Source organism: Thunnus albacares, chromosome 4, assembly GCF_914725855.1.
Source record: "Thunnus albacares chromosome 4, fThuAlb1.1, whole genome shotgun sequence".
Lineage (NCBI taxonomy): Eukaryota > Metazoa > Chordata > Actinopteri > Scombriformes > Scombridae > Thunnus > Thunnus albacares.
This window is the reverse complement of record NC_058109.1, coordinates 8,798,544-8,809,684: the sequence shown is the minus strand read 5'-3', so window position 1 is coordinate 8,809,684 and position 11,141 is coordinate 8,798,544. Positions and strand designations below refer to the sequence as shown.

The window sequence follows — 11,141 nt, the reverse complement described above, 5'->3', positions numbered from 1 at the left end:
GAGCAGGCTGTATATACTGTACATAACCAACTACTGTATGTATATAAAGTAACTGATCACTTCAATATTTATTCCAGCACTCTTCAAACCTCTGCAGTATTTGATTCCTGTTTACAGTTTAAAGAAACGGTTTCACCTGTATATAAACATCGTATATTGTTGTTTCCATTTATGTATCTATTTTTTCACCCTCTTGTTTGTATATAATAATATATTTATGTTTAATTATCTTTGTTGTCTTTGTTTATATTTCTGAAGATTGTTATGTGTAAGCACACTGAGAGCCATTAGAAACCACTATAGTCAAGTTCCTTGTGTGCATAAACAAACTTGGCCCATAAATTGATTCTGACTCTGGTTTTACTTGTTTCTTCCTCAGTATGTTCCGGTCTCTCTGCAGGTTTTCTCTGTGACTCTCTGCAACTTGACGCAGCTCGGTGTCCTGCTATTTCATGCTTGCAAAAGAAACGGAAATAGGGGGCGAGACTTCCGCTGGACAGTCTGCGCTCTCATTGGTCGGTCTGCGTTGTTTTGGTCCTGCTAGAGGCGGGGCTAGAGTCTATCTCTGTCCTCTGATTGGTTACAGCGGGAGTTTATGGAACGTGGGTTCAACCTCCGATAAAGTTTTTCATAACAGATCAGTTTCTCTCAACTGCTGAAGCGCTCACTTGAAACCCATTACAGTTCTCAAAACACTAAAAACAATCACATCACTTTACGCTCAATTCGTCCTACAAAAGGCTGCGACTCACTGAAAATATTTAAAGTGGTTCAGGATATTTCAATGTCAGAAGGATGATATGTAATTTTAAGGATTTTAATGAGGTAAGTTGGCTTTTTTTCTGAAAAACCTTATTACATACACATTATAATTCCATGCAGAGTTTTAAATATATTTTACAACATGTCTGGAAGGGATCCCTATTCACTGGGAGTTCCTTTTATGTAACAGAAATGCAAAACAGACAGTAAAAAGGGAAGTGAAGAAAACGCTTCAATATAATAAATGCTTGTAAATAAGGAACTATTTAGAAATAAAAAAACAAAATGTGAATCCCTTCCAACACCTCAAATTCAATTCATTTCTATCTGGTAACACCATTTCATTAGATATTTGCCTTTATAATACATAGAACTCTTTATGCATGGTAAAGCCCTCGCCGTCATGGCTCTGCTATGTTGTTGGAGACAGCAACATGTTGTCTCTGCCTCTCTAATCCCTCATGTATGAACAGGCTTCTTTGATGTCTGCCTTGTTCATCAGTAACTGTGATTTAAATGTGTTTTGAGAAATGACAGCTGAGGAGATATGACTACATATTGCACTGAAATTTGAGGATGAATATGTTACTTATTTAAAGGTTCGTTCGTCATCATTTCGTTTTTACCAGATTACTGAAACCTACGAAATGTTAATGTTTGAAAGGTTGTGACAGTTTGCAAATATCCGAATATTTGCATGTGCGGATTCACACAATGAGCATACTGATAAACATGTGTGAGAGTAGAACAAAACGGTAACATACACATAAACACACTAGGTTTGTCCCTTCAGTATTCTTTTAATAATTTCCATGTAAATTCCATTTCAAATTTCTCGTCAATAATTTACTGAACAGCTATAAACATTCAATACCAGTTGGTGGCGATAATGTGCCATTTTGTTAACTGCGAGCAGAAGAAGAAGAAGAAGCCCAAGAAGAAGAAAAGGAAGAAGAAGAAGTAGAAGAAGAAGACTGTCTTAGCTGTTTGTTGCACCCATGCCCTGTAGCTAGCAAGCTAGTTTATAAAAAAAAACAAAACATACATTTTCGTAAGTAACTTGAGAAAGAAGAGGCTCTCTACTACTGCGGTCTGTCTCACTTTAAGGTGAGGGGTTTCAGTTTTCTGGAGTTTGTTTAAGCGGCGTAAATGTTAACCAAGGCTAGCAAACACAAGCTAACCTGTCAGTGTAACGTTACTGATCTCAGTTTAGCACGATTAAGTTTTGTTTGCCTTCGCTAAATCAACGTAAGTCTCATCGTGTCATGTCATTGTTTTGGCACCGAGTTTGTAGTGACATTACACGTGGCTGACTGTTTTAAACGCGGTGTTGTAATATCTTGAAATGCCACCAGTCCTGCAACAGTTGCACTGATGGTATTTGTTATGTTTGTCACTAGACGAACGTTTAACGAAATGACTTTCTGAGCCAAGAAAGAGAGCTGAATAACCTGTCTGGAGCTGCAGGAAGAGGAGGAGGATGGATATGGGTTGTTGTCATTGATGTCTGTCAATGTTTTTCTTCACTGTTGTTTGCTTGAAACCTTTTTTGAGCTGTGAGTGAAGTCCAACGGTTGTGGGACAGACTGTAATGGAAGAAGGCGAGCTGATATTGTTACAGATTTTATATCAGATTTACCGTGAAACCAGAGGTGTGTCTCGTAAAGCAACATCACCAGTTAAACCAGCCTTATTTTTTCAGGAAGATCTATTTCTTAAAGCAGGTTTAAAGATATCTGGTCTAGGTTTCTGTATAATGAATCATGTTCAACTTTGTCTGTGCTGCAAAAATAAAGAAGGAATGACGTGAATTTAGACACTAAAAACCATGACTTAGATGGGAAGACAATCAAGGGGACATGACAGCCATGGAGATGAACAAGAGAACAATAAACAGTAAAGACGTTACAGTTTCAGGTGTAATGTTGGATGGTGACCTGCAGAAAGAGCGAACTGCAGGAGTTTTTGTGACAAAATATGCCCATAAAATCTAAAAAAAACCTCTCAGTAAATTGGCAGCCATGATGATGACGGTATAGTGAGCAGAATATGAAATTTGCAGCAAGTTTATACTTTATATTAGTTGACTTCAGTAACATGTTTTAACTCCAAATTCTTTCCGATAAATAATTCTGAGACTATCTGTTCATCATGACTTGTACAACTGATTTGAACCACTGGTGAATTTTGTTGGTACCTCCAGAGAAATTTTAACCACAGCTGCAACAATTATTCAATTAATCGATTAGTTGTCAATTGTTAAATTAATTGCCAACTCTTTTGATAAATGTCCAAATTCTCTGATTCCAGCTTCTCAAATGAGAATATTTTCTGGTGTCTTCAGTCCCGTATAACAGTAAACTTAATATCTTTGGGTTGTGGACTGGATAAAAGACATTTTAAGATGTCACCTTGGACTGTGGGAAACAGTGATCAATATGTTTCACCATTTTCTGATGTTTTATGGACCAAACAACTAATTGATTACTCAAGAAAATAATCGACAGATCACTTGAATCACTTGTAAGTGCCATTAAAGAACAAATTTGTTTAAGTGGAAGTCTTCAAGTGGCAGTTAACTTCTCTGATGATTCACAGGTGACATCATGCTCCTGGAGCCCGCAGTAGCTGAAGATCGACGCGTTTGACCGAGAAGCTGCCGTCACCGCTGCCGTCATGGGGACGACGATGAGCGAGCCGTGTATCTACGACAAACTGTCCGAGAGCATCGACATCCTCCGCCAGTCGGGCTACCGCTATGGGATGTCGGAGAGGGAGATTGAGAGGTTCATCAAGCGGGTCCTGGAGACCAATGAGCCCAGGAGAGAGCCTCCTCAGTTCCCCATCCTGAGAGCCACCATCAAGGTCAGACATGCTACTGCAAATATTACACTGCTGAAACCTCCAGTGGACAGAAAATATCATTGATGAATCGCTGAAAGCCTTTATCACATAAAAGCACTAAACATACAGCCTCATAAATGTGAGGATTTGATTGCTTTTCCCAGTTTGTTAAAGTAGTTAATTAGATCATTTTTGGGGGGGGGTTTAGTGCTGCAGGACCCTTGTGAGGCTTTGATACAAACTTCTTCCTTGTGTTTCCACAGTGGAAATTCTCTCTTTGTGTTAACAGCAAGAAAACACTGTCTGTGGAAATACAAAACAGACATTTCATACTAAAAAGACTATAAATTATGAAGATATCTACTTGATTTGTCTAACTGAGACAGCTGAAGCCTCATATTAGTGTCATCTGAACTTAAGAATGCATTTTAGCATGGAAAAATGTCTGGATTTTGTCCGTCATCTTTAAAATTAAATTAAAGTTAGGAAGCGATCATGTCCTGGTGAATATGGACAGGAGGAACTGTTGTTGTCTAAAAAACTGTCTCAATGTGAATATGTGAGTGTTGTTTTAAGATAGACTTGAAAAAATGTGAACTTATCCTGTCATCCTAACTCTTAAATGTAATTTCTTGAAAATATTATATATATTATTTTATTGCTGTAAAATGAATTACTTGGCTGTTTTTATAATATACACTGCATAAGTTGTATTCATGCTTTGTGTGCCCTGAGGAAGGAGACAGTTCTCTGTGTTGTTGATGTCTCTGTCCGTCTGTCTCTGCAGTTTGTGGTGGCAGTGGGCTTCCTGCTGGTGGTGGTGCTGGCCTTTACCTATCCCCAGAGCGCCCCACAGCTGGGTCTGGTCAATCTGGGCTGTTACAATTGGTCGTCCCCCCTCAGCCACGTCCGACTGCTGTCACTACCCATCGCCAAGAAGTACAACCTGCAAGGTCTGAAGCACGATCGCTCTGTCTGTATTCCTGACTTCCTTTCTGTTTTTATTCTCTCTCAGAAACACACAAACAACAATTAGAAAGTACAGCCTGATGTAAAATCAAATATGTCTGTTTACCACCACAGGTGAGCAGGATTCTTCCATCTGCTGACAGATGAGACTGTAGTTAGTTAATAGTAAATATTTGTGTGTGTGTGTGCTGCAGGTTTCCATGAATGGTGGAGTGCCGGCTCTCTCAGGCAGAGTCTGGTCAATTGTTCGGGCTGTGCAGAGATCTCCTCGGTGCTGGAAGTCCCAGAGAGCCTAAGAGGCACCGTGGCTCTGCGACGGGGGCCACAGCTCGTCCTGCTGAAGGTCAGACGTCCACACGGACGAGGTGTCGATGTGACACTCATGTGTGTAAACTTTGTAAAGGGCAGCTTCTTAAAAGAAACACTTTTACATGTTTTTCAAATGTCTTTTGTTTTTTTATAATTCATAGACTTGTAAAGTGGGAAGAGTCGCTGTTTTTCACCACTGTAATTCCCATTTCAAAGTTTTATTTTAATCTCCTCAATGTTCCTCAACATAGAAACGCAGGAGTCTCCTGAATTATTTAACATACAATCGATTAATGCTGTGGACATCAGTCTGAATTATTTCAACTTTGTATTTGACAAATCAGGTTTTTTTCTGTACATTTGTTTAATGGCTCTAAATACTTCAATACCTATGAGCTCCAGTTGTCATCGCTATTGAGAGGAAGCCAGAGCTGTAGTGATTTCAAAAAGCTTTAACCTGTCATAGAAATGCATCTTGGGAGATGTAGTTGATTTCACTCTTTCAGTTTTTACATCCACAGACTTGTGCATTTGACTTTTTATCAAAGACCCAAATATTTTTTGACGCACAAGAACTAAATACGTTTGTTCTGATGGTTTAACAAGGAGAGATTCATTACCACCCAACCCTTGAAGTTCTCCAACTGTCAGTCACTTAATCACTCACATCATCACGTCTGATTTATTTTGGTCACAATTGAATTATTGTTGTAGTCTTTTTAAATCTGTCTGCACTGTTGCCACACAACAACAACGACCAACTCCCTGTTTGTGCATACTTGTTTTTGCAGGGTGGGGAGTCCCTCAGCGTCCAGCGGCAGCAGCTCGAGGAGCTTTACTTGGCTCATTCAGGCTCCATGTCCATTCTGCTGGAGGAGGAGGACGGCCTACAGAATCACAACCTTGGTCTTCCCCAAGGACCCGCCAACTTCACCCTGCTCTGGTACACATTTCTGTTCAATGCAGCTGTGGTCGGGTTGTGGTTTGACAACAATTTATCAAATCCATTTATAGACGCTAGTTAGGTTCAGTTGAAATCTACTGGCTGAGGGTGGAGATGAGGTTGCAATGTTATTAAGAGAGCTTAAATTAGCAGGTTATGCTAATGCTGTTTACTGTGGTTAAAATGCATCATGTCTGCACTGGGACTTGGAGATGGCATCACACACACATATATAAAATGCACCAAGTGGACACAGTGGTCTTGACAGTTCTTGTGTTGTGTTGTCGCTGTAGGAGATTCAGCTCTGGGACCAGGGAGAAGGTTTTGAGGTGGCTCTTCCCGAAGGCAGAGCTCTGTCCCTTGCTGGACAGCGCCGGGACCATCCTGCAGCGCTGTCTGGTCACCCACAGCACAAACTCCCAGAGCAAGGTGAGTTCAGCTGAGTCCACATGTCCAAACACTGAGAGACCGGAGGACTAAACAGGCCTGAGTACAGTGTGTTTATAATGGACAAAACTACAAAAGTAAGAACCAAGTTGGAATAAACTGGAAATATTCTTTAAAAAGGTATACTTTGCAGGATTTTCCTAAAAAACAAAGTATACTCATAGAAAAGTAATCCCACTCAATCATCACTTATGACCCACTAGAAGTGTGTCAGTGTATTTATCTGCAGAGACTCTGCCCTCTGCCTGTATTTTCTCATTTCCTTATTGTTTTGCTGCGTTCGGGAAGCGTCTGGGCATCGACCTTTGGGCAGTAGGTGTGTAGCCCCCAGCCAATAACAGTACGCAGAGTGTGAGGTCAGGATTCGTAGCGTAGCGACCGGGTTATATTGCCGTCTGTTTCTCTCCTCTGCTCTTTGTCTCTGTGTCATGGATGTATGAAGAGCTTCAGTTCTGTGTGTCTGCTTGACGGAGGGCGGGGCTGACCTACATACACACAGATCAGAGAGGCCACAGCAGACAGGATGACGCTGCATTCACAGAAAATCGGCACCTTTACTTAAGTAGGTGTAAACAGGTGCACACAATCAGGTAAACAAGTGGAGGAAGGGACCTCGGTGTGTTCTGATCAATTAATGAGGAACTAAGAACAGGGAGTGAAAGTAGTGAAGGGGTCAAACAATTAGGGAATGGTTGTTTCTTCAGTGCAGTCTACACAACTAAAAAAAAAAAACCCACAGACCTCACAAAACCAAACCAAATTAAAGCAGGAAATCAAAGTAAAAAGTGTCATTCATTACAGTTAAAGACAGATTTTTTTTTCTTACGTTCGTGCAGAAGTTTGGTCGGTTCTGTGGTTGTCAAATAGCCAAATGTTATGTGTTGATGTTGAAAGTCTCATATTGGACTTTAAGTGTTTGCTTAAAATTGATGCATATGGAGATAAGCAGGTGTTGTGGAGAAGATTTTAAAAATCACATGAATTTATACCATTTTTTTTATTTTGAATGGAGATTTGTGGATGTAACTTCTACAGATTTTACCTTGAACAAATGTTAAAATGTCAGTAATATTGTGTAGTACTATTTACTGTTAATTGATGCACATGGATTGGTAAATTGTGCTCTCAATTTAGTAATTTCTGCACACAAACAGTTTTATCCTTTCCGTGACAGCTGTTAGGCATCATAGATCTGCCCCCAACTTAAAAGATTAAGTGTTTGTACTTATTATTTTTCACAAGTGTGTGTGTGGAAATACTGGTGAACTGATTGTGCTGGATCGGTGCGTTCATGTGTTGTTCTGTAGCAGAGTTTAGACCCTCACTGGTGTTGTGTTGTCTGTGTTTCAGGGTGTCGGCGTGTTGGGCTGGCTGGTGGTGGGCGAGGGGCTGCCGACGGTTCGAGTTCTGCCCGTTCAACGCTGTCAGAAACACTGCAGCTCCTTCAACCTGTGGCTGACACCTGGAGACATGGGTAACACCTGCTGCACCTGTTTCTCATCCACAAACACATTGAACACGGTGACAAGAGACAAACAGACAACTTCAAACAGTATAAACACAGTTTGGTCTTGTGTCCACAAGGTGAAAAGAGATTTAAAAATATCTTTAGGGGCTCCATATAAAACATAAATTACCGGTGGATGAAAACAGCAGACTGATGGGGATTTTTATACAATTCATTACTATGTTTTGTCCCACTGGCCAGTTAATAGATGAACACATTGATAAATTTGGTTATTATCTTGTGAATGCAGTATATGTGTGCACACAATATGCATTTTAAAAGAGCCTCTGAAGATGTGTTTTTCTTATCTTGTGCACACAAATCATCTTTGCATTCAAGTTATTATTAATGAAATTATTAGTGTTTTATTAAAACAATTCATTAAGACATTTTGCCTCACCACCCAATTTAAAAAAAAAAAAAAATCACAAATAAATATTATGTGCGTATAAATTATGTGTGAACAGGATCTACTATTATGCACACAAGATAAATGAGGATTTAAAATATTTATCTTTATATTGAGATTCTTTTTTTTTTAATCTAATGGGACAGATTATTTAGGAAGCAGCCTGATAATTTTGCCACACTATCCTTTAAATAAATGAATAGATAAATAAATCTCAACAAATCTGTGATTGTCTCTTCAGTTGCTGATAGTTGATATGATTATCTGCACAGCACTAAACTGCACAGTAACACGTAAAATGAGAGAAAGATTTAGTCTGTTCTGTTCTCCTGTGATTAAAATACAACAGAAAATGAAACTTAAACCGCTGCCGTCTACTGCTGACATACAAAAATTTGGAGTTTGTGGGAATCTCCCAACTTTCTCTGGACAGTCTCTCTGTTGTCTCACTTTCCCTCCGTCATAATCCAGTTGATAGAACAATGTGATTCAATCATCTGACTTTTACCATCAGCTGAAACCACCGTCTGTATGTTGGATGTTTTTGACGGTAATTGTTGAAATTGAATTGACTTTTTTTTTCACTGAAACACAACAGCTTCCTGTCAGGTTGCAAACGCTGTAAAAATACAGTTTGATAAAAAAGGAGAGGGTGTGTCATAATAATAATTATAATAATAATTAAAAAAAAACAACTATAAGTGAGGAAGAAGTGAGGCAGTAAAGCATGTTGTACTATTCTGAGACACTACTACCTCACAGTCTCGGTGTATCTATTGAAGCTGTCCGCTCTGAACACTCAACTGATGCTTGTTCCCTCTGACCTTTGACCTGTGTAGTGTACGCTGACCCTCGGTACTGGCAGATGGAGCTCTTCCCCGGTCGAGGCCAGAACATCATCTGCGACGGATCGGCCTTTTAACGTTCAGGTGGAGCGAAGTGAAAAGAGTTCAGGATCAGGAACTTGCAGATCGGCTGTGAATGTTTGACTTCCTGCTGAGGCGTTTTGGAGCTTGACGGCCTTTTATGTGGCCCCGCCCACTGTTGCCTTATACCCCTCCGGTCTTTTTTTTTTTTTTCCCCCCTGACGCTGCTCCCTTCTGATAATCCTCCCAGAGTCCTCGGACAACTGAAAACAACTGCACACATGACTTCAGTTTGGAAAAAGGAACTTTCTGCTGCGTTCGAGGGTCAGAGGATTTGAGAAATGACTTTGTGACTTTGTCCTCGTGCATGACAGCAGAACATCATCGCGTCTCTAAACTCTCTGCAGACGTTATCAGCTCTCAGATGTCCTTGATGTGCTGTGCTCGTGCCATAGCTTCAAGCAGATCTCTAGAAATTAAAAAAAAAAAAAAATCTACAATTTTCATGATTTCATTGGGTGTGTCTCTCTCTCTCAGAAGGTAGCAAATCTCTTCTTGTCTCAGATCTCCGGATCAATGACCACATTTGTTCAGTGATTCAAAAAGAGGACTTATCGTGTGCTCATTGACGGCGGTTTCCCCCAGCTGGAAAAATAAAAGAGGTTCAATCAGAGCTTCGTAGGTGGGATTAAGAATGGCGACATCATCATTTTTGTGCCAGAGCCAATAAAATGTCCTTTGTTTTAGAGTTACTTACAGAAATATCAGCTCTTAATTTTACATATTTGTCAGATCGACATGACAAACGTTAAAGTAACTGCCCTTAACGGCCGCGACAACAATCACCACAACTAAGCGGGTCGACTGAAAATGACAAATACATCAGTCAGAAAACTGCTGACATGAATTCCACGTCAGAGTGACAGATAGCGAGAAACTCAATGGTATCTGCAGCTGTCTTACACTAACTGGGGGCCCGAAGTCGCCCAGTTCATTGTGTGGCAGTTAGTTTGTGGTAATTTGCTGATTAATATAAACTCAAGTTGGTGAGGACCTTTAAAGCACTTCCTGTATTTATACCTGTCTTGAGGCTCAGTTGATATTACGTGGTGCATATTCTGAAACAAGTTTGCATCAAATCAGTTATTATTCACACTAAGTTGGGGAATTCTCGATAAGGACTCACAGCTCACTTTTCAATCCGTCCCCCGGCTGACACCTTCATCCCGTCAGTGAGAACTCTCTCACGTTTTTGCAATGCTTTCTGGGAGCTTTCCGAGATTCGAACGACTACCTGCTGGAGTTCTGAGACACACCTGCAGCTTCACCTGCAGCTGCTCATCTGGTTCTTTTCTCGGTGTTAAAGGGTCAGTTCACCTAAATTATGAAAACCACTATTTTCTTAGTTATTTCTACTGGTGTCTTGAACACTTTGCACAATCCTGACAGTTGAGTTGTGATTATTTTCTCTCGGCCTGTGTTGGTTGTCTGTTTTATTAGACATATTAGGTTTGTACAAAATGCAATAAAACTTAATGTAATATCAAAAGACAAAGTAAACTCACAATCGTATAAATCTGGTAACAGATAACTTGCAGTTTTATAGAGAGAAATCTCTAATTAAGGTCATATTTGAGATGTTACATCAGTGCCTGTATTTAACATTGCTACTCAGAAAATGTAAAAAAATATAACATTCAAAACCACAGTTATACATAATTATTGATTTGACCTGTGAGATTTTAAATACTGTTCACTCACTTCACACCAGCTGTCAGTCATTCACTCGACTACTGACTGTCTGAAAATGATGCGACGTGATTAGAGCTGCAACGATTAGTCGATTAATCAATTAATCAGTCGATTGAAAATTTATCAGCAGCTATTGTGTCTTAACGTCAATCTTTTAAATCGTGATTTGATTTAAAACCTAGAACACATTTTCACCAGTTTTATTGGTAAATACTGTTTCCAGTGTTTTCTGTGGATTATCCAGAGTTAACTGGGACCCTGTATCTGAAAGAGATGTTGCTGCTGAATTATTAAAACTCATGTTTGTCAAATTTTAAAACTAATTTCCAGTGA

The 11,141-nt window shown here is 39.8% G+C and overlaps 1 protein-coding gene across 2 annotated transcripts; it reads left to right on the top strand.

The window, feature by feature from the left end:
* The first annotated feature begins 669 nt into the window (after positions 1 to 669).
* Positions 670 to 10,859, top strand: c4h6orf89 (chromosome 4 C6orf89 homolog). 2 transcript variants are annotated; one of them, XM_044349529.1, is made up of 8 exons: positions 670 to 825; positions 3,361 to 3,627; positions 4,394 to 4,559; positions 4,770 to 4,918; positions 5,676 to 5,827; positions 6,121 to 6,256; positions 7,625 to 7,748; positions 9,030 to 10,859. In XM_044349529.1, the coding sequence occupies exons 2-8, from the start codon at positions 3,439 to 3,441 to the stop codon at positions 9,110 to 9,112; spliced, it is 999 nt and encodes a 332-aa protein (XP_044205464.1). In that variant the 5' UTR covers positions 670 to 825; positions 3,361 to 3,438; the 3' UTR covers positions 9,113 to 10,859. The 2 variants fall into 2 exon arrangements, with proteins under 2 accessions (XP_044205464.1, XP_044205463.1); XM_044349528.1 differs by lacking the exon at positions 670 to 825 and adding an exon at positions 1,707 to 1,869.
* The last annotated feature ends 282 nt before the right edge of the window (positions 10,860 to 11,141 follow it).